General features: G+C 43.5%; 1 protein-coding gene across 1 annotated transcript in view; it reads right to left on the bottom strand.

Moving 5' to 3' along the window:
* The window catches only part of LOC140211971 (fibrillin-1-like), a 460,859-nt gene that overhangs the window by 243,490 nt on the left and 193,061 nt on the right, over positions 1-24,308 (bottom strand). Inside the window, exon 9 of the mRNA XM_072282261.1 lies at positions 6,976-7,128. Coding sequence (XP_072138362.1) covers positions 6,976-7,128 — 153 coding nt within the window. The remainder of the gene's footprint in view (positions 1-6,975; positions 7,129-24,308) is intronic.

Raw genomic sequence — 24,308 nt, 5'->3', positions numbered from 1 at the left:
AGACAGGTGTTTACTCTGCCTCCTGAAATATCTGTCTGAGGTAGTTCCCTTTTGTGATTAATTGTCCTATTACTGAGCTTCACTGATCAAAAATTTTTCACACAAGTAAGGAAATCCTTCCAACAGAACTGTATAATAAGTTACCCTTGATTCTCCCTCTGTACAATGGATATGAGCTGTATTATAAAAGTGTTCTTTCTGTTGTCTAAATATCTATTTAAATTAGAGACAAGGCACCAGAATTACTAAACTCACGTCTGCAATAATATATTTATTGTATTTTAAGTATTTAATAAAAGTGGTTTCTTTCCTCAGTCTAAAAGCATTTTAATCTATTTCTGTTAGTCCTGACGAAGGGTCTCGGCCCGAAACATCGACTGTGCCTCTTCCAATAGATGCTGCCTGGCCTGCTGCGTTCACCAGCAACTTTTATGTGTGTTGCTTGAAATTCCAGCATCTGCAGATTTCCTCGTGTTTGCATTAATCTATTTCTGTAATACATAGGGGACTTCAGTTTGGGAAAAACATGTACTTACTTATCCTTCAGTGAATTTGGAGAATATTCTGGAGAGGGCATGTTTGGTATTCCTTCAGTGCTAATGGGTAGTGGGTAGTGGCTCCATATGTCACTACTACAAGGAGTGACGACCCTGCCTTACACGAGTCCCGGGCTCAGCTGGCTCCAGCTGACAGTACCTGGTATGGGCCCCTATCCAGGGTTACGGATCCCACTGCCTTGTGGGTATCTTTGGGAGAAGAGAAGGCTAAGGAGTAAACCCTACACAAATCTAGAGTGGAGCCCCTAAGGTGGTTGGATGACATATCACGTCACCTCCCGGCAGCTCCTGCAGCCAAGCTGATGCCAAATGTACTGCTTCGCATTCCTTTGGACCACATCCACAAGGCCAAGAGGGAAATCTTGATGTCTGGGCAGCCCAAGATCTCTATATTCAGGTCTGCACCCTGGAGAGGTTACTCCGGTGCTGCTGCAAAGCAGCAAAATCAACACAGGAGGCAGTAGTTACAAGTCCAACCTGATTGGTGTAAGGTACGGGCGCTACGGGTTGCCTCTGACGGTGGGAGAGGTCATTGCATCTCACCGATCAGCTAGCGCCCGCCTCAATCCGGGCAGCCCCCGGACAATTGGGTGCTAATTCGCCACCGTCTGCCTGCTTCAATGGGTGCTTGGAGCTTAGATTTGCATCGAAAAGCAGACAGCTATCACTGCACCAGACAAACCACAGAGAAGAAAGAAGAAACTACCAGTCATGCGACTGGCCACCTGGAATGTTAAGACCATGTGCCCTGGCCTCTCAGATGACCTGCAGCAGATCAACGACAACAGGAAAACAGCAATGATTGACTCTGAGCTGAGAAGGCTGGACATCGACATAGCAGCACTGCAAGAGACCAGGCTTGCTGCAGGAGAGGAACTATACCTTCTTTTGGCAGGGCAGACCACCTGAGGAACCCCGACTGCATGGCGTCGGCCTTGCTGTCAAGAACAGCCTGCTATCCATGATAGTTCCTCCCACTGGCGCGTCAGAACACATCCTTTCCCTTAGCCTTTCAACGTTGTCCGGTAAAGTGAACATCCTAAGTGTCTACGCTCCAACGCTGGGTTCACCTCAAGAAACAAAAGATCAGTTTTACGAGGACCTCGATGCTACCATCAGCAAAATACTAGAATCTGAACACATCATTCTGCTTGGTGATTTCAATGCTAGAGTCGGATCTGACCACAGCTCATGGCCAGACTGCCTCAGACACTTCCGTATTGGCAAGATGAACGACAACGGCCAGAGACTGCTGGAGCTTTGCTCCTATCACAAGCTGTGCATCACCAACACGTTCTTCAAGACCAAGCCTCACCATAAAGTCTCCTGGAGACACCCAAGGTCTGGACAATAGCATCAGATGGACATGATCATCACCAGAAAAGCTGCCCTCAACAGTGTGCTTCTAACACGCAGCTTACACAGTGCAGACTGCGACATGGACCATTCCATGGTGTGCAGCAAAGCCCAACTGAAACCAAAGAAGATCCACCACACCAAGCAGAAAGGATACCCACGCATCAACACTGCTAAGGCAGTGAACCCAGAACTTCCCACGAAACTCCATGACCAAATGGAACATGCTTTCAAAGCAAATACAGACACACCATGGAGGAGAGGTGGCAATTCATTCGTGACACTATCTACAACACTGCCATGTCATCCCTCAGGAAGAAGGAGAGGAAAAACCAAGATTGGTTTGAATCTCACCTGTCTGAGATGGAACCTGTCATCGATGCCAAGAGAGAAGCTCTGGTCAACTACAAAAGAGACTCGTCAGAAAAGAATCTCACTGTACTGAGTCCTGACGAAGGGTCTCGGCCTGAAACATCAACTGCACCTCTTCCTAGAGATGCTGCCTGGCCTGCTGCGTTCACCAGCAACTTTTATGTGTGTCGCTTGAATTTCCAGCATCTGCAGAATTCCTGTTGTTCACTGTACTGAGAATGGCAAGAAACAACGCTCAAAGGACAGCTAGACGTTGTGCAATTGACTACTGGCAGAACCTGTGCCAGAACTTCCAGACCTGCCCCGACAGTGGCAACGTGCAAGGCATGTACGAGGGGATGAAGAAAGTCTTTGGGCCCACCGCTAGCAAGATTGCTCCATTGAAGTCCAAGGACGGTGAAGTCATCAAAAACCGTGCCAAGCAGATGGAGAGGTGGGCCGAGCACTACCAGAACCTGTACTCCACTGAGAACATGGTCACTGAGTCAGCCCTTGCCAGTATCCCTGCCCTACCTGTCATGAAAGAGCTGGACCTACCCTAACAGAGGAAGAACTCAGCAAGGCCATCGACTCACCTGCTCACAGCAGGGCACCAGGCGAAGACAGCATCCCTGTAGAAGTGATCCAGTGTGGGAAGCCAGTGCTCCTAACCCACCTTCACGAGCTGCTCTGCCAGTGCTGGTTGGAGGAATCAGTTCCCCAAGACATGTGAGATGCAAACATCATCACATTGTTCAAGAATAAGGGAGATCGCAACGACTGTAACAATTACAGAGGCATATTCCTGCTCAACACCATTGGCAAGGCGTTTCCCGAGTAGTTCTGAAGTGACTGCAGACACTGGCAGAACGTGTCTACCCTGAGTCCCAGTGTGGCTTCAAAGCAGAGAGATCCACCATTGACATCATCTTCTCACTCAGGCAGCTACAGGAGAAGAGCCGGGAACAGAGACAGCCTTTGTACGTTGCCTTTATCAATCTGACCAAGGCTTTCGACCTGGTTAGCAGAAGAAGCCTCTTCGCACTCCTGAAGAAGATTGGATGCCCTTCAAAGCTGCTGAATCTCATTGCCTCTTTCCATGACGGCATGCAGGGGACAGTACAATTTGATGGATCATCCTCGGAGCCCTTCCCCATCCAAAGCAGAGTGAAGCAGGGTTGCATACTTGCCCCGATGCTCTTCGGGATCTTCTCTCCCTCGTACTGTTGTACGCTTTCAGGACATCTGATGACGGGGTGTACCTACACACTAGGTCTGACAGCAAGCTCTTCAACCTTGCACGCCTCAGAGCAAAGACCAAAGTGTGTCAGGTCCTGATCCGGGGGATACTCTTCGCTGATGATGCCGCCCTGACGTCACACACACAGTCTGTTCTCCAGAGGCTAGTCAGTTCTCTGGCAAATGCTTGCCAAGAGTTTGGCCTCACCATCAGTCTGAAGAAGACAGAGATCATGGGCCAGGACATCAGCGAAGCCCCTAGCATCAGCATTGGTGATCACACCCTGCAAGTGGTAGATGAATTCACCTACCTAGGATCGATAGTCCCCAGCAACCTGTCCCTCGATCCAGAGCTCAACAGGCAAATAGGGAAAGCCGCTGCTGCTATGGCCAAGCTGTCAAAGAGAGCGTGGAAAAACAACAAGCTCACCACAGCCACCAAGATTGCAGTGTACAGAGCCTGCGTACTGAGTACTCTTCTTTACGGCAGTGAGAGTTGGACAACCTATGCGCGCCAAGAGCACCACCTCAACAGCTTCCACCTACAGTGCTTGCGTCGGATCCTGGGCATTTCCTGGAAAAACCACGTGCCAAACAAGGACATCCTGGACCAGACCAGCATGCTAAGCATGCATATCCCTCTCACACAGCGAAGACTGTGCTGGCTTGGCCATGTCCGCCGCATGCATCCCCAAGGACATCTTATATGGAGAACTCGCCGCAGGATCTCAGCTCATAAGGCGCCAACTGCTGTGTTACAGGGATGCTTGTAAACGTGACCTGAAGTCTGCTGATATCAGGGTGGACACTTGGGAAGAAACAGCTGCAAAGCGCTACACCTGGCGACAGGCTGTACATCCAGGCATTACCAATGCAGAGGAAAAACAAACCCAACTGTGGTCGACAGATGAGAGAAGGAAAGCTGCGGCAGTGACTACCCAGCCGCAGCCATCAGCCTTCATGTGCAGCAGCTGAGCCAAGGACTGCTGCTCAAGAATCAGTTTATTCAGCCACAGCCGACGCTGTTCCACACCCAATTCAGTCCTAAACCGGGTGCATCTATTGTCTACTTAGACAGACGGAGCTATTAATGGCACCTCCTGTAAGTAGTCCAGAAGCATGGGAAGGCACGGATCATTGCTTGTCTGTATACCATGAAATCTGTGCCAGATTTGAAGCCAAGGTCTTTGAACACCTTTTTACTGAATTGACAAAAGGCAGTGCTGGAACAATGAAAATGATGGTGAACTTCATTATTCATGATTATTTTCACTGACAGCTGGTGTGTGTTTACCAAGTTTTTTTCCATGAGCTTTTATTATTGAAGACATCTTCAATTTTATTAACACTGCCTCCAACTTCAACCCTGCCTTTAATATCATTTGTCCATTTCTGACACCTCTCTCCACTTTCTTGATCATCTCTGGACAGGCTGTCTACTGATATATTTTATAAACATACTGACTCCCACAGTAATCTTAACTATCCTTCTTCGCACCCTGTCACTTGTAAAAATGTCATTCCCTTTTCTCAGTTCCTCTGACGCTACCACATTTGTTCCCAGGATGAGGCTTTCTTTTCTAGAACATCAAAGATGTCCTCCATCTTCATGAAATGGGGTTTCCTTCCTCTTCCACTTATATCGCTCTCACCCGCATTTCCTCCATTTCAGACATCCACCCTCACCATCTTTCCACTGCCTGAAGGATAGAGTTCCCCTTGTCCTTACTCACCACACCATGAGCCTCTGCATCCAGCATAACATTCCCCACAAATTCTGCCATCTTTAATGGGATCCTACCATCAAACACAACTTTACACACACCAGTACACAGGGAACATTCTATCCATGAATTTATTGTCCGTTTATCCCTCCCACATCATCTCCTTCCTGGCACTTATCCCTGCAAGTGGAAGAAGTGCCACATCTATTCATTCACTTTCTCCCTCATCACCATTAAGGCCCCAAGCAGTCCTTTTAGGTGAGGCAACACTTCACCCGTGAGTCTGTCGGGGTCATTTGCTGTATCCAGTGCTCCCAGTGCAGCCTCCTTTACATTGGTAAGGCCCAAAGGAGATTAGAGAACTGCTTCGTTGAGCACCTTTACTTCATCTGTAACAAGCACGATTTCCCTGCAGCCAATTATTTTAAATCCAGTCCCCATTACCATTCTGACATGTCAATCTATGGCCTCCTCTATTGCCATGATGAGGGCACTCTCAAGTTGGAGGAGCAACATCTTATATTCTGTCTGGGTAGCCTCCAGTCTGACAACATGAACCTTGATTTCTCTAACTTACTGTAATTTCTCCCCCCCCCCATTCTCTCTTTTTCATTCTCCATTCTGGCTCCCTTCTTACCCTTACTCTTCTCTTCATCTGTCTATCATCTCACTCTGGTGCCTCTCCCTCCCTTTCTCCCATGCATCACTCTCCTCTCCTATCAGATTCCTTCTTCTTCAGCCCTTTAGCTTTTCCACCTGCACCTCCCAGCTTCTCACTTCATATCCCATTCATCACTACCTATCTTCCACCCCATGTGGCTTCACTTATCGCCTTCTAGCTTGTATTCCTTCCCCCTTTCTTTCCAGTCCTGATAAAGGGTCTTGGCCCAAAATTTCAACTCTTTAATCCCTTCCGTAGATGGTGCCTGACACCTTCTGAGTTCCTCCAGTGTTTTATGCCTGTTACTAAGCAAGGTAATAATCATGGAAATGCCAGATTGAGATGCCAATCTTGTATTCCAAGAAAAAGGGACAGGTTGTGTGGGATGGTTGTTATCCACTTTTACTTTCTTCTTCATGGGCCAGATCAGCAAAGGTAATTGTGTTTATATGTGCAGCCTCTTCAAATAAGAAATTGGTTAAATTTCCTTATTTACCCTATACTGTTTGCCAAAGGGCTAACTGCCTTATTGACCCTATTCAGAGTTTTGCTAAGTGATAAGTGGTCCCCCTACTAGGTGGCACTGACACTGGACTGACATAATCAGCCTGTTTAACAGTGGAAAGACAGCCACATCTTGTGAAGGGTGAGCAATGTTGTACACTCCTCAGCTCCTGGTCCTATCTTCCTCACACCCATGATCTCTAGCATCAACAAAGTCCTCCCAGTCTCTATTGTCAACCAGGCTTTCACAATCTCCAATACCTTTCCAGTATTTTTTCCCTCCAGGCCAAACAACAGATAAAACCCCAATGCCTATCTTGTTAGGATAATGAAAGCAAAATCAGCAATATGTACAGGGAACAAGCAACCCAGGTTACCACGGGTAATGTGTATCTTTTTGAGTGGCCTGGGGATTCCTAGCTCCACCTTCCAAGCCACTCTATTGGCTAGGTGCATAATTTCAGGTCATACCTGATTCTTTTAAAAAGTCTAACTGCAGATAGATTCAACAGGCAGTAAGTCAGTAAAAATTATTTTTTTTTCTGAAAAGTACAGAAATGATAAAAAGACAAACAAAACATACCAGTTCCACGCATTGCACACAATTCTGGAATCCTACCGGATGACCAACAGCGACCACTATCACAACAACACTGCATTTTGGTATATGGTCCTTGAAGTTCATTTGCACAACGCCCGTGAATCAGATAAGAATAGCAAATTCCAGTACGTGAATCTGTTGAAGAAAAAACAAGTACTTTTAATGTAAAGTAATGGAAGGCAAATAAGATTAAATATTTCATTTTCATTAAAATTTAGCCATAGCCATTTGATAATGCACAATAAATAACAGCTAGATAACCACAAGTCTTTTTAATTAATTGGTGCCACTTCAATAAAAATATAATAAATCCAAACTGTATTTTAGCATTCTACTTCTAATGAGTCAGGATATTAAACTGCCAAAGAAAAACATAAAGACACAAAATCATTTTCTGCCAATTCATCCTGCCCATTGCTCTCACCCATATCCATCATTCAAACATGGCAGATGGCAGAAACTAGCACCCTCCCCCACAGTACAAAACCAATTGGAGCTGTGGTCTACAGCCATTCTGGTCCATTTCTGAATGAAATACTGGGTGTAAAGCTAGGTCAGAGCCAAGAAATTGTTGCTGACCCACTGCTGCGCCCATCTAACATATCATTATAATGGATTGGATTTTTTAGACTTTGCTTTCTTCAAGCAAAATGAAGACCTCCACAATGATCAAACCAGTACCCTCATAAATGATACCTGGGCTGTTAAATAAGACCAAAAATTATAAGAACAGAATTAGGCCATTCAGTCCATGAGTTCAATTTGCCACTCAATCATAGCTGAATTTTTCAACCCCATTCTCCTGCCTTCTCATAATCCTTAATCCCTTTACCAATCAAAAAAAAAACTATCAATCTCTGCCTTAAATATACCCAATATCTTGGCCTCCACAGCCCTCTATGGCAACAAATTCCACAGATTCAACACACTCAGGCTGACAAAATTCTTCTTCATCTCCATTGTAAAGGGAATTCCTTTATTCTGAGGTGTGACCTCAGATCCTAAACTCTCCCACTAATGGAAATACAACGTTTAATACATTTTGGCTACACAAAGTTGTTTGCAGAGGATTGTACGATTGTTACCATTGTACTGTCTTTTTTAAAACTGGGTAAGATATAAACAATGTAATTAAGGCCAGTTAGTTTAACCTCAATGGTTGACAAGTTACTGGAAACCAATCTAAGGGATAGTGTGAAACTTCACTTACAAAGGCACAGATTAATTGAGTTTAGTCAGCACTGATTCATTAAAGGAAGATTATGTCTGACTAGTTTGACTGATTTTTTTGTGGAGTAACAAGTCTGTTAATAAAAGCAGTTCAATTAACATGGTCTTCAGTAGAGACTTCAGTTCAGCTTTTTACAAAGTATTATGTATGAAGGACAATTCAGAAAAATTAAAGCCCAGGGGAACTAAAGGAGAGTCGCAAATTAGATCCAAGACGATCTCAGTGGTACAAAGCAGAGAATAAAGCAGTTGATAGGTATTTTTGTGAATGGAAGGCGTACTAGGATTCTACAGGACTCAAGCACTCAGTCCCTTGTTTTCTATATTTTCAAGATTTAAACTAAAATGCAGGGACATGATAAAGAAGTTTGTGGTGATTGATATAGAGAAGCAAAGTTTAGACTGGAGGAAATAATCGGTCCTCAGTTAGTTGGCTAAAAATGCTAATTAGAAATTAATCCAGAGAACTGTAATGTAAAGCACTTGGAGAGATGAAACAAGGTCGTGGAATATACAACAAATGGAAAGATATGAAGTGGCATGGACCTTCAAGTGTATGTGTGTAAATACTTAAATAAAAGGACAGGTCAATAAGGCAATTAAAAAGGCACACAATGTTCTTTCTTTCATTAAAGGCCCTATTTTCTTAGCAGATTGGTTAAAAGCAGGTGGAATATATTTAAAGTAAAAGCCAGATGAGGTGAAATATATTTTTCTTCATCAGTGAGTATTAGGGGCTTTGCACCTGCTATCTGTAAGTGTAACAAGCTTGACTCTCTCATCATATTTAAACATTACTGGAGCATGTGCTTGAAGGGACATTTCCTAAGGGCAATGAACTTAATGTTGCAAGATAGGAGTATAATTCGGATATTTTTTTGACCAGCACAAACACAAAGAGTTAAATACCCTCTTTCTATGTTACAAATTTTCTACCTGTGGCCAAGAATGGAGAAAGAGACAATAACATTTTATATTTGTTTGAAATAAAGTATTTTTAGTGGTAGGTTATGATGGTATGATAATAGTAATACCTACTTCAGGCTGCTGTTTACTGCCTATAACTCAGCGATCAACACAATTATACCTTCAGTTTTAATCAAAAAACTCCAAAACCTGAGCCCCTGTACCTCTGCAAATGGATCCTTGACTTCCTCACTGGGAGAGCACAGTTTGTGCGGATCAAAAATAACCACTGCACTCCATTGACAATCCACACTGGTGTACCTCAAAAATGTGTGTTCGGCCCACTGCTCAAACGCCATCTATAAATGCTGACAACACAACTATTATTGGCATAATTTCCGATGGTGATGAGCAGGCATATAGGAGTGAGAGAGGTCAGCTGGTTGAGTGGTGTCACAGCAACAACCTTGCACTCAATATCAGTAAGACCAAGGAATTGATTGTGAACTTCAGGAAAGGAAAGCGAGGGAACACATACTTGTCATCATTGAGGGATCAGAAGTTGAAAGGGTGAGCACTTTCAAGTTCCTGGGTGTCAACATCTCTGAGGATCTATCCTGGGCCCAACATATTAATGCAACAGTGCCTATATATCATTAGTTTAAGGAGAATTGGTATGTCACAAAAGATACTTGTAGATTTCTACAGATGTACTGTGGAAGGCATTCTAACCAGTTGCATCATCATCTGGTATGGAGGGGCCACTGTACAGGATCAGAAAAGGCTACAGAAGTTGTAAACTCAGCTATCTGCACCATGGGCACTAGGCTCCTCAGCATCCAGGACATCTTCAAAAGGAAATACTTCAAAAAGGCAGCATCCATCATTAAGGACGGCATTCACCCAGGAACTGTGCTATTTTCTAAACCAAGGAGGTGGTACAGGAGCCTGAAGATGCACCCTCAACATTGAAGGAACAGGTTCTTCCTTTCCACCATATGAATGGACAATGAACTCATGAACACTATCTCAGTATTTTTTCCTTTCTTTTTGCATTACTTATTTAATTTAATTTAATGAACTGCTACCACAAAACAACAAATTTCACGACATACGCCAGTACTGTTAAACCAGATTCTGATTCTGAAGCAGAAGATGATTTCGGATAAATGAGATTTATTAAGTGAGAAGAATGACAGATGACTGAACAAAGAACTCAAAATACATCCCTTGAAATAACGGAAATGTATGAGTTTCTCAACACTAAAAAGGAAAGGTTAAGGTGGAGGCAAAATTTGGCAGAAATAGAAATGAGTGATGGATAGGATGAGGGTTTAAAAAATTTATCAGATATTTTGCCAAGATTCTGAATGATCTTGACCAGCCTGTAACAATAGTCACAATACAGATGGATCCATGTCAAGGGTGTAGGGTCTGTAGCAGAGCCAAAGCAATAGTTTTGACCTTCCCTATACTAAACTGCAGGAAGTTGAAATTTATCCAGGATTTTGTGTCAAGAAAACTATCTGACAACACAGGGAAATGGTAAAGTGTCAGTATATACGCAGTAACTCAGAAAGAAATAGCAATATGGAATTTATGAAACTGGATGCTTAATCCAGAGATATGGACTAATAATTCACTACATCTATGTTTAGTGCTGTTTCAGAACTGGAATTCAGGCTTAGAAAAGTCTTAAAAAGATCACTTAGTAATACCAACATTTGAAAATAAAAGTGAAGTTATCAATGAGTCACAAGGAAGTTGGAACTCATACTAGATTGCCAATATCCTTTAGGAAAGCAAAACTGACCTCCATGGAATCCATGTGTTATTTCTTAACCAAGAAATGCATTTAGTTGCATTTAACCATAACAAGTTAAAGGTAAAAGCCTACTTCACCTTCTTGGGACAGCTGGAGGTTATGTAACAAATACCAATCACACGGATTAACTGAAACTGTCAGATTGGAGATGAAAATTTGGAGAAGGGAATTAAACTTCTGCTAGGGAGGCACCATTTACAAGAGAGGTAACTATGAATACCTACTGGAGATTATGTGATATTTCACAAATGTGGATTACATAGCTATGGACATAATATGATCAACTACAATTAGTTCCAGGGAAGTAAAACGCACCAACATAGCAGTTACACAGATTATAACTTAAGATCTACATTAATCCTCAATCATAGCCTTTATCTTAATCATGCTTAAGAAATATGATTAATACAGTGAACCGAAGATGACTAATAAATCAAAGTTTATGAAAGGGAATCAGCTGATCAGGAATCAAATGAAAAGAGACGATCAAGAAAACTGACTAGATATCAAAATATAAAATGAGTTTGCTGAAAGCACCTTGGAACTTGACAATCCAGAAATTGGAAACTTCACATAAGTAAATATTAATTTCAAAAATCTAGTAACACACTTACAAGTTGAATTCTGATACTGGTGATCTTAGTAGCTTAGAAAAAAACTAGAGGTGAAGTAGCGTATATATTTCAAAAAACTACTTGTATAAGGCAGCAAGTTGTTCCAGAATAATACTTCACAACAAGCATCCATTTTTTTCATATGGAGAGTTACATCATACTGCAAAACTGGTATAGCACTGGTCAATGATAGAAGGTATATTGTCTTATATTTTATTGCTCTACCAGTAAGAACAAGGAAGTGCTGAACCTGCTTTATAAATGTTAAGATTGTTAACCCATGAGAGTTTTCTGAAGTTAAACAATAGGAAGTTATCCTTCAAATAATTGCTTAAGATTAAAATGCAGGTCCTTATTTGAACCAATGATCATATTGCACAGGTATAAAGCAAACTATAGATGATTTATTTATTTAACCTTTTCCTCCCACACAAATACTGTACAAGTGAACTTTATTCCATATCTTGGATTTTTGAACAGGAATTTGTGAATTCCATAAGGACAAATTTCCATAACTCAAACAGTTTATTTTCTTCATTTCAGGACATTCATTAATCTTTAGATTGGCCATTGCAAATATAGCAGCTATTTGACCAAACTTCGTTTAATTAGTAAGTTTTAGAACAGTCCTGCTGAAGCTAAACAAAGATAAAAACATATGCAACTGTTCCAGCATTTGTTACTAATCTAATAGCATTGAAATTATATCACAGATTTGTGTGCAAAAATGCTTCTAAACACCAGATTGCTTTGTATTGTAAGAATGAGACTACCCAGTTGACAGTTATAATTGCCCCAATTACAACAAAAGTGATACCTAAGAATAAATATTATGGGTAAATATAGCAACATTTTCACTCAAGACATTCCAGTTGCCCAGAAGATATTAACTGACATTTAATACCTATTTATCCAGTCAACTTTTATGCTAGCATTGTGGTTAGATTATTCGACTATTACCAAAAATCTGAATGGCCCAGAGACGGCATGGTAACAGTCAGTGTAATGCTATTACAGTGCCAGCGACCCAGGTTCAATTCCACCATTGCCTGTAAGGAGTTTGTATGACCACAAGGGTTTCCTCCAGATGCTCCAGCTTCCTCCCATATTCCAAAGGTATATAGGTTAGTGGGTTAATTGGTCACATACTGGCATGGCTGTTTGGATTGGAAGAGCCTGTTACCTTACTGTATTTCTAGAAACATCCTAAGAAGATACAAGATTAAATCCCACTTTAACAGCTGGAGAGTGTAAATTCAATTAATTATACCACCCAGACAATGTGAAATTGACCTAGGTATTCAATTTGTACAAGCAAATTGACAATCCAGAAATCGGAAATTTCAAGTAAATAAATATTAATTTCAAGAAACTAGTAACACAATTACAAGTTCAATTCTGATATTGGTGATCTTAGTAACTCAGAAAAAACTAGAAGTGAAATAGCATACATATAGATAAACACAGAAACATAGAAAACCTACAGCACAACACAGGCCATTCGGCCTACAGAGCTGTGCTGAACATGTCCTTACCTTAGAAATTACCTAGGGTTGCCCATAGCCCTCCATTTTTCTGAGCTCCATGTACCTGTCCAGGGGTCTCTTAAAAGGCCCTATCGTATCCGCCTCCACCACTGTCACTGGCAGCCCATTCCATGCACTCACCACTCTCTGTGTAAAAAACTTACCCCTGACATCTCCTCTGTACCTACTTCCAAGCACCTTAAAACTGTGCCCTCTTGTGCTAGCCATTTCAGCCCTGGGAAAAAGCCTCTGACTATCCACCTGATCAATGCCTCTCATCATCTTATACACCTCTATCAGGTCACCTCTCATCCTCTGCCGCTCCAAGGAAAAAAGGGTGGGCTCACTCAACCTATTCTCATAAGGCATGCTCCCTAATCCAGGAAATATCCTTGTAAATCTCCTCTGCACCCTTTCTATGGCTTCCACATCCTCCCTATAGTGAGGCGACCAGAACTGAGCACAGTACTCCAAGTGGGGTCTGACCAGGGTCCTATATAGCTGCAACATTACCTCTCGGCTCTTAAACTCAATCCCACGATTGATGTAGGCCAATGCACCGTGTGCTTTCTTAACCACAGAGTCAACCTGCACAGCAGCTTTGAGTATCTTATGGACTTGGACCCCAAGATCCCTCTGATCCTCCACACTGCCAAGAGTCTTACCATTAATACCATATTCTTCCATCATATTTGACCTACCAAAATGAACCACCTCACACTTATCTGGGTTGAACTCCACCTGCCACTTCTCAGCCCAGTTTTGCATCCTTTCAATGTCCCGCTGTAACCTCTGACAGCCCTCCACACTATCAGCAACACTCTCAACCTTTGTGTCATCAGCAAATTTACTAACCCATCCCTCCACTTCCTCATCCAAGTCATTTAGAAAAATCACAAAGAGGAGGGGTCCCAGAGCAGATCCCTGAGGCACAGCACTGGTCACTGACCTCTGTGCAGAACATGATCTGTCTACAACCACTCCTTGCCTTCTGTGGGCAAGCCAGTTCTGGATCCACAAAGCAATGTCCCCTTGGATCCCATGCCTCCTTACTTTCTCATTAAGCCGTGCATGGGGTACTTTGTCAAACGCCTTGCTGAAATCCATATACACTACATCTACTGCTCTACCTTCATCAATGTGTTTAGTCACATCCTCAAAATATATATATATATATTGTTTGAAATATTTATTTCAAAAAACTGCTTTTGTATAAGGTAGCAAGTTGTTCCAGAATAATACTTCACAACAAGCATCCCCATAATTTTCAAGTTCCCCCAGTATTTTCAACCAAAAAGGACTACCTCACTCACTAAATACCCGTTTGTTTCTTTTCCTAATTCAGTTAGTTTTTCTAATTTCAGAGGACGATCAGGACTGTCTACCACAATCACACTCACAGAATAACATTTTTCAGAAAACTACTTCATCACAATTGCAAGGCATTGGTAAAATAGACTCCTACAGTACGTTTATAGTGTTATACATTGATTCTAGATTACATGGAGTCCAATGGCATTAAATCAAATACAAAAGAAGAAACATCCTACTGATTACTAACTATTGCCCTCTCCTGGAAGAACCACAGAGACCAACAAAGGCACAAAGTGCACTCAGTAAGACTTCAGTACCAATTAATACTTAAAGGCGTAGAGGTCTGTTACTGTTGTTGTGCCAATGAACACAAGGAATAAACGAACTCTAACCTAAGTGCAACTGCTGTTACATGTACAATCCTTCAAGCACTCTTCCATTTTCACCCTAATGGTAGTGCCACATTATATACGTAATGTGCCACTACCATTGACATACATACAGAAGATACAAGAGATTGCAGCTGCGAAATCTTGATGCAGAGTCTTGATCCAAAATACTAACTATGCCTTTGCCTTCACAGGTGCTCCTTGACCTATTGAGTTTCTCCAGCAGTTTAGTTTTTTGCTGAACTAAACTAGGTTTCTGAGGCACTAACGCAACTCAGTAGTAACAAAATGAATATGACTACAATTTAGACTGTGAGAGCCTGGTATATTACCCCCTCTATCATTGTCATAAAAACAAAGTACCAAACCTAGTTGTAACCAGCACGATTGTAGAAAGACAAAGCACACCTATGAATGGGCTTTCAACATGAAGAAAATTCAGTATGATATTTCATTCTGTGAAAGCATATAATAAGCAAAGCTATAACCAACAGGTCAAATCAAAACTCTGCAGCATTGCCATATCCAGTCTGGACAATAAAATGAAAGAGAAGAAGAGGAGGCTCCAAGAACATCAATGTAGTGCCAGTGAGAAAGAGACAACTGAAACACTTGCAGCCATCTCTAGTGAAAAAAAAATTCAATGATCATATTCATCTCAGCTTCCTTCTGAGAGCCACACCATCACAGATCATCAATTCTGATGTTCTCCACATGCTGCAAAGGAACAACTAACAGTAGTGGATACAGCAAAGGTTATTGGGTGAAATAGTGCTCCAGAAGTAACCACAGCAGTGGGAGCAGAGCACTGTGAAGAGGTTTCTCACAGGTTGGCGATGCTTGTTCAAAAAGAGAGCTTCAAAGGCTTTTGGTCATTGCAGAGGCCTTATCAGCAGAGGGAGCAGAGAACTGCAAACTAAATAAAAGTACAGGATGGACAAGTGGAGTGGCCATTGTGGAGAGTAGGCCAGTGCTGAGAGTGGAAGCGTCAGGCTTTGGCTCAAAGGAGGCTTCGGCTCAGAGGAGGTGTTGGATCTGGGTAAGCTTCTGTTAAAGTTTTCTTTTTTGTTTTTCTCTTGCTGTACCTAGTATAGTAAATGGCAATTGTGTGTTCTTCATGCGGATGCAGCCAGGGATCCCAGGGAACTATATCTGCGTGACTTGCATGCAGCTGCAGCTCCTTGAAGACTGTTTTGGGAATCTGGAGCAGGAACTGGATGACTTTCGGCTTATACAGAAGAGTGAGGAGATAATTGATCAGTTACAGGGAAGTAGTCACCTTGAAGTTGTAGGATGCGAGTAGCTGGGTGACTGTCAGCAGGAACGGAACTGTAAACAGGCAGTTAGAGCAGAGCACACCAGTGGCCATTCCCCTCAAAAATAAGTATACCGCTTTGGATACTTTTGTGGGGGTGACCTTACAGGGGAAATGCCACAGTGACAGGATTACAGGTACTGAGCATGGGTCCATGGTGCAGAAGGGAAAGAGAGAGAAGAAGGGAGTGGTAGTGATAGGAGACTCAACAGTGAGGGAAACAGACAGGAGATTCCGTGGACATGAATGGGACACCCAGATGGTATGTTACCTCCCAGGTGCCAGGGTCAGGGACGTCTCAGATCGCATCCACAACATTTTGGAGAGAAAGGGAGAGTAGCCAAATGTCTTAGAGACATAGAAACATAGAAAACCTACAGCACAATACAGGCCCTTCGGCCCACAAAGTTGTGCCAAACACGTGCCTACCTTAGAAATTACTAGGCTTACCTATAGCCCTCTATTTTTCTAAGCTCCACGTACCTATCCAAAATTCTCTTAAAAGACCCACCCTATCGTATCCGCCCCCCCCCCCCACCACCATTGCCGGCAGCCTATTCCATGCACTCACCACTGTCTGAGTAAAAGACTTACCCCTGACATCTCCTCTGTACCTACTTCCCAGCACCTTAAACCTGAGTCCTCTTGTGGCAACCATTTCAGCCCTGGGAAAAAGCCTCTGACTATCCACATGATCAATGCCTCTCATCATCTTATACACCTCTATCAGGTCACCTCTCATCCTCTGTCGCTCCAAGGAGAAAAGGCCGAGTTCACTCAACCTATTCTCATAAGGCTTGCTCCCTAATCCAGGCAACATCCTTGTAAATCTCCTCTGCATCCTTTCTATGGCTTCCACATCCTTCCTGTAGTGAGGCGACCAGAACTGACCACAGTACTCCAAGTGGGGTCTGACCAGGGTCCTATATAGCTGCAACATTACCTCTCGGCTCCTAAATTCAATTCCATGATTGATGAAGGCCAATACACCGTACGCCTTCTTAACTAAAGTACAGAGTCAACCTGCACAGCTGCTTTGAGCGTCCTATGGACTCAGACCCCAAGATCCCTCTGATCCTCCACACTGCCAAGAGTCTTACCATTAATACTATATTCTGCCATCATATTTGACCTACCAAAATGAACCACTTCACACTTATCTGGGTTGAACTCCATCTGCCACTTCTCAGCCCAGTTCTGCATTCTATTAATGTCCCACTGTAACCTCTGACCGCCCTCCACACTATCCACAGCACCTCTAACCTATTGTGTCATCAGGAAACTTACTAATCCATCCCTCCACTTCCTCATCCAGGTCATTTATAAAAATCACAAAGAGTAAGGGTCCCAGAACAGATTCCTGAGGCACTCCACTGGTGACCGACCTCCAGGCATAATATGACCTGTCTACAACCACTTTTTGCCTTCTGTGGGCAAGCCAGTTCTGCATCCACAAAGCAATGTCCCCTTGGATCCCATGCCTTCTTACTTTCTCAATAAGCCTTTGATGGGGTACCTTATCAAATGCCTTGCTGAAATCCATATACACTACATCTACTGTTCTTCCTTCATCAATGTGTTTAGTCACATCCTCAAAAAATTCAATCAGGCTCGTAAGGCACAAACTGCCCTTGACAAAGCCATGCTGACTATTCCTAATCATATTATACCTCTTCAAATGTTCACAAATCCTGCTTCTCAGGATCTTCTCCATCAACTTAACAACCACTGAGGTAAGACTCACTGGTCTGTAATTTCTTGGGCTATCTCTACTCCCTTTCTTGAATAAAGGAACAACATCCACAACCCACCAATCCTCCGGAACCTCTCCCGTCCCCATTGATGATGCAAAGATCGTTGCCAGAGGCTCAACTATCCCCTCCCTTGCTTCCCACAGTAGCCTGGGGTACATCTCATCCAGTCCCGGCAAGTTATCCAACCTGATGCCAAAAGCTCCAGCACATCCTCTTTCTTAATATCTACATGCTCAAGCTTTTCAGTCTGCTGCAAGTCATCACTACAATCACCAAGATCCCTTTCCGTAGTGAATACTGAAGTAAAGTATTCATTAAGTACCTCTGCTATTTCTTCCGGTTCCATACACACTTTCCCACTGTCACATTTGATAGGTCCTAATATTTTACCTCTTATCCTCTTGCTCTTCAAATACTTGTAGAATACCTTGGGGTTTTCCTTAATCCTGTCCGCCAAGGCCTTCTCATGGCCCCTCTGGCTCTCCTAATCTCCTTCTTAAACTCCTTCCTATTAGCCTTATAATCTTCTAGATCTCTAACATTACCTAGCTCTCAGAACTTTTTGAAAGCTTTTCCTTTCTTCTTGACTAGATTTATTACAGCCTTTGTACAGCACGGTTCCTGTACCCTACCATAACTTCCCTGTCTCTTTGGAATGTACCTATGCAGAACTCCACACAAATATCCCTTGAACATTTGCCACATTTTATCCGTACTGTTCCCTGAGAATATCTGTTTCCAATTTAAGCTTCTAATTTCCTGCCTGATAGCCTCATAATTCCCATTACTCCAATTAAACATTTTTCTAACTTGTCTGTTTCTATCTCTCTCCAATGCTATTGGAAAGGAGATGGAATTATGATCACCATCTCCAAAATGCTCTCCCACTGAGAGACCTGACACCTGACCAGGTTCATTTCCCAATACCAAATCAAGTACACCCTCTCCTCTTGTAGGCATATCTACCTATTGTGTCAAGAAACCTTCCTGAACACACCTCACAAACTCCACCCTATCTAAACCCCTTGCTCTAGGGAGATGCCAATCGATATTTGGGAAAGTAAAATCTCCCATCATGACAACTTTGTTATTATTACACCTTTCCAGGATCTGTTTCCCTATCTGCTCCTCGATATCCCTGTTACTATTGGGTGGCCTATAAAAAACACCCAGTAAAGTTATTGACCCCTTCCTGTTCCTAACCTCCACCCACAGAGACTCCATAGACAATCCCTCCATGGCGTCCACCTTTTCTGCAGCTGTGACACTATCTGATCAACAGTGCCAGGCCCCCACCTCTTTTGCCTCCCTCCCCGTCCTTTCTGAAACATCTAAAACCCAGCACTTGAAGTAACCATTCCTGTCCCTAAGCCATCCAAGTCTCTATACTGGCCACCACATCATAGCTCCAAGTACTGATCCACACTCTAAGCTCATCTGCTTTGTTCACAACACTCCTTGCGTTAAAATAGACAAATTTCAAACCTTCAGTCTGAGCATGTCCCTTCTCTATCACCTGCCTATCCTCCCTTTCGCAGTGCCTACAAGCTTTCTCTATTTGTGAGCTAACCTTCTCTTCCCGAGTCTCATCAGTTCGGTTCCCACCCCCAACAATTCTAGTTTAAACTCTTCCCAGTAGCCTTAGCAAATCTCCCCACCAGGATATTGGTCCCCCTGGGATTCAAGCGCAACCCGTCCTTTTGGTACAGGTCACACCTGCCCCAAAAGAAGTTCCAATGATCCAGAAATCTGAATCCCTGCCCCCTGCTCCAATCCCTCAGCCACGCATTTATCCTCCATCTCATTCTATTCCTAATCTCACTGTCGCGTGGCACAGGCAGTAATTCCAAGATTACTACCTTTGTGGCCCTGCTTCTCAACTTCCTTCCTAACTCCCTGTAGTCTTTTTTCAGGACCTCTTCCCTTTTCCTACCTATGTCATTGGTACCAATATGTACCACGACCTCCGGCTGTTCTCCCTCCCACTGCAGGATATCTTGGACGCGATCTGAAACATCCCGGACCCTGGCACCTGGGAGGCAAACTATCATCCAAGTTTCTTTCCTGTGTCCACAGAATCGCCTGTCTGACCCCTAACTATAGAGCTCCCTATCACTACTGCCTTCCTCTTCCTTTCCCTACCCTTCTGAGCCACAGGGCCAGACTCTGTGTCACGGCCACTGTTGCTTTCCCCAGGTAGGCTGTCCCCCCCAACAGTACTCAAACAGGAGTACTTATTGTCAAGGGGTACAGCCACAGGAGTACTCTCTAGTGTCTGATTCTTCCCCTTCCCCCTCCTGACTAACACCCACTTGTCTGTCTCCCGTGGCCCTGGTGTGACCACCTGCCTATAACTCCTTTCTATCACCTCCTTGCTCTCCCTGACCAGGCAAAGGTCATCGAGCTGCATCTCCAGTTCCCTAACTCGGTCCCTTAGGAGCTGCAGTTCGACACACCTGGTGCAGATATGTCCGTCCGGGAGGCTAGGAGACTCCAGGACCTCCCACACCTGACACCATAGAACCATAGAAACTACAGCACAGAAACAGGCCCTTTGGCCCTTCTTGGCTGTGCCGAACCATTTTCTGCCTAGTCCCACTGACCTGCACACGGACCATATCCCTCCATACACCTCCTATCCATGTATCTGTCCAATTTATTCTTAAATGTTAAAAAAGAACCCGCATTTACCACCTCGTCTGGCAGCTCATTCCATACTCCCACCACTCTCTGTGTGAAGAAGCCCCCACTAATGTTCCCTTTAAACTTTTCCCCCCTCACCCTTAACCCATGTTCTCTGTTTTTTTTCTCCCCTTGCCTCAGTGGAAAAAGCCTGCTTGCATTCACTCTATCTATACCCATCATAATTTTATATACCTCTATCAAATCTCCCTTCATTCTTCTACGCTCCAGGGAATAAAGTCCTAACCTGTTCAACCTTTCTCTGTAACTGAGTTTCTCAAGTCCCGGCAACATCCTTGTAAACCTTCCCTGCACTCTTTCAACCTTATTTATATCCTTCCTGTATTATGGTGACCAAAACTGAACACAATACTCCAGATTAGGCCTCACCAATGCCTTATACAACCTCATCATAACATTCCAGCTCTTATACTCAATATTTCGATTAATAAAGGCCAATGTACCAAAAGCTCTCTTTACGACCCTATCTACCTATGACGACACTTTTAGGGAATTTTGTATCTGTATTCCCAGATCCCTCTGTTCCACTGCACTCCTCAGTGTCTTATCATTAACCCTGTATGTTCTACGTTGGTTTGTCCTTCCAACGTGCAATACCTCACACTTGTCAGTATTAAACTCCATCTGCCATTTTTCAGCCCATTTTTCCAGGTGGTCCAAGTCTCTCTGCAGGCTCTGAAAACCTTCCTCACTGTCTACTACACCTCCAATCTTTGTATCATCAGCAAACTTGCTGATCCAATTTACCACATTATCATCCAGATCATTGATATAGATGACAAATAACAATGGACCCAGCACTGATCCCTGTGGCACACCACTAGTCACAGGCCTCCACTCAGAGAAGCAATTCTCTACCACCAGTCTCTGGCTTCTTCCTTCGAGCCAATGTCTAATCCAATTTACCACCTCTCCATGTATACCTAGCGAATGAATTTTCCTAACTAACCTCCCATGCGGGACCTTGTCAAAGGCCTTACTGAAGTCCATGCAGACAATATCCACTGCCTTCCCTTCATCCACTTTCTTGGTAACCTCCTCGAAAAACTCCAACAGATTGGTCAAACATGACCTACTACGCACAAAGCCATGTTGACTCTCCCTAATAAGCCCCTGTCTATCCAAATGCTTGTAGATTCTGTCTCTTAGTACTCCCTCCAATAACTTACTTACTACTGACGTTAAACTCACCGGCCTATAATTTCCCGGATTACTTTTCGATCCTTTTTTAAACAACGGAACAACATGAGCCACTCTACAATCCTCCGGTACTTCACCCGTAGACAGCGACATTTTAAATATTTCTGCCAGGGCCCCCGCAACTTCAACACTAGTCTCCTTCAAGGTCTGAGGGAACACTCTGTCAGGTCCTGGGGATTTATCCACTTTAATGTTCCTAAAGACAGCAAGCACCTCCTCCTTTTCAATCTGTACAGTTTCCATGGTCTCACTACTTGATTCCCTCAATTCCATAGATTTCATGCCAGCTTCCTTAGTAAATACAGATGCAAAAAACCTATTTAAGATCTCCCCCATTTCCTTTGGTTCCGCACAAAGCCGACCACTCTGATCTTCAAGTGGACCAATTTTATCCCTTACAATCCTTTTGCTCTTAATATACTTGTAAAAGCTCTTTGGATTATCCTTCGCTTTGACTGCCAAGGCAACCTCATGTCTTCTTTTAGCCCTCCTGATTTCTTTCTTAAGTATTTTCTTGCACTTCTTATACTCCTCAAGCACCTGATTTACCCCGTTTCCTATACATTTCATACAACTCCCTCTTCTTCTTTATCAGAGTTGCAATATCCCTTGAGAACCAAGGTTCCTTATTCCTTACTCCAAGCACAGAAAACTGGCCTCACACACATACTTCCTCCTTTCCGCAAATAATACAGGTAGACCTACCTCGCCTCGTCCTGTTACTGCCTGAGCCCATTGAGCCAAAGCCCTATCACTCTGCTGCCTCTCATTCTACTGCCTGCTAGATATGGCAGTCTTCTTTTCAAACTTTTCGTGCTCTACTGGCTGATGTCATATGCCTGCACAGTCTTGCCTCTCTTTTATCCTGAGTAGTAAAAACCGCCTTCACTCTGGGAATCAGCCATTCACTCGCTGCCTTCTTACTCCGAATCAAAAACCGTTGAAGATTCCTTGCCTTTTTAAACCTTTCGCACTCTACTGGCTGACGTCACACACCTGCGCAGTCTTGCCTCTCTTTTACTCCGAGTAGTAAAAACTGCCTTTGTTCCGGAAATCAGCCATTCACTCGCAGCCTTCTTGCTCCGAATCAAAAACCGTTGAAGACTCCTTGCCTTTTTAAACCTTTCACGCTCTACTGGCTGACATCACGTGCCTGCGCAGTCTTGCCTCTCTTTTACCCCGACTAGTGATATCTGCCTTTGCTCCAGGAATCAGCTGTTCTTTTGCAGCTTTCTTGCTCTGAATCAAACAAAAATTTTGGTACTGGTACCAATGACATAGGAAGGAAAAGCAAAGAGGTCCTGAAAAGAGATTGTAGAGAACTAGGACCTCCAGAGTAGTAATTTTTGGATTGCTGCCTGTGCCTCGCACCAGTGAGGGTAGAAACAGGATGATCTGGCAGATAAATGTGTGCCTGAGAAGCTGGTGTAGGGGGCAGGGCTTCAGGTTCTTGGATCATTGGGATCTCTTCTGGGGGAGGTATGACCTGTACAAAAGTGACAGGTTGCACCTGAACCCGAGGGGGACCAATATTCTCACGGGCATGTTTGTTAGAGCTGTTGGGGAGGGTTTAAACTAATTTGGCAGGGGGATGGGAACCAGAGTGATGGGACTCTGGATAGGACAGATGGTAAAAAAATAAAGGTAGCGTGCAGTCACACTGTCAGGAATGGCAGGCAGGTGGTGGGACGTAGTCGCAGCCAACAGGGTGAGTATCAGTACATTAGGGATGCAAAATCAAAAAGGGTAGCAAATACGGTACTCAAGGTGTTGTATCTCAATGCGTGGAGTATAAGAAATAAGGTAGATGATCTTGTTGCACTATTACAGCTTGCCAGGTATGATATTGTGGCCACCACTGAATCCTGGCTGAAGAATGGTTGTAGTTGGCAGCTGAATATCCAAGGTTATACGTTGTATTGGAGGGATAGGAAGGTAGGCAGGGAGGGAGGCGTGGCTCTACTGGTAAAGAATGGCATCAAACCAGTAGAAAGATGTGACATAGGGTTAGAAGATGTTGAATCCTTGTGGGTTGAGTTAAGAAACTGCAAGGGTAAAAAGACCTTGATGGCAGTTATATACAGTCCTCCCAAAAGTGCCTGGGAGGTGGACCACAGATTACAATAGGAAATAGAAAAGGCGTGTCAAAAAGGCAACGTTATGATAGTCATGGGAGATTTTAACATGCAGGTTGATTGTGAAAATCAGGTTGGTAATGGATCTCAAGAGAATGAGCTTGTTAAATGCCTAAGAGTCGGCTTTTCAGAGCAGTTTGTCGTTGAGCCTACTAGGGGATCAGCTATACTGGATTAGGTGTTATATAATGAACCTGAAGTGATTAGGAAGCTTAAGGCGAAAGAACTCTTAGGAACCAGTGATCACAGTATGATTGAGTTAAACTTGAAATCTGATAGGGAGAAAGTAAAGTCTGACGTAGCAGTATTTCAGTGGAGTAAGGGAAATTACAGTGGCATGAGAGAGGAGTTGGCCAAAGCAAATTGGAAGGAACTGCTGGCAGGGATGTCAGCAGAGCAGCAAT

The sequence above is a fragment of the Mobula birostris genome, chromosome 18, assembly GCF_030028105.1.
Source record: "Mobula birostris isolate sMobBir1 chromosome 18, sMobBir1.hap1, whole genome shotgun sequence".
In the NCBI taxonomy this organism is placed as follows: Eukaryota; Metazoa; Chordata; class Chondrichthyes; order Myliobatiformes; family Myliobatidae; genus Mobula; species Mobula birostris.
This window is presented reverse-complemented; position numbering and strand designations above follow the sequence as displayed.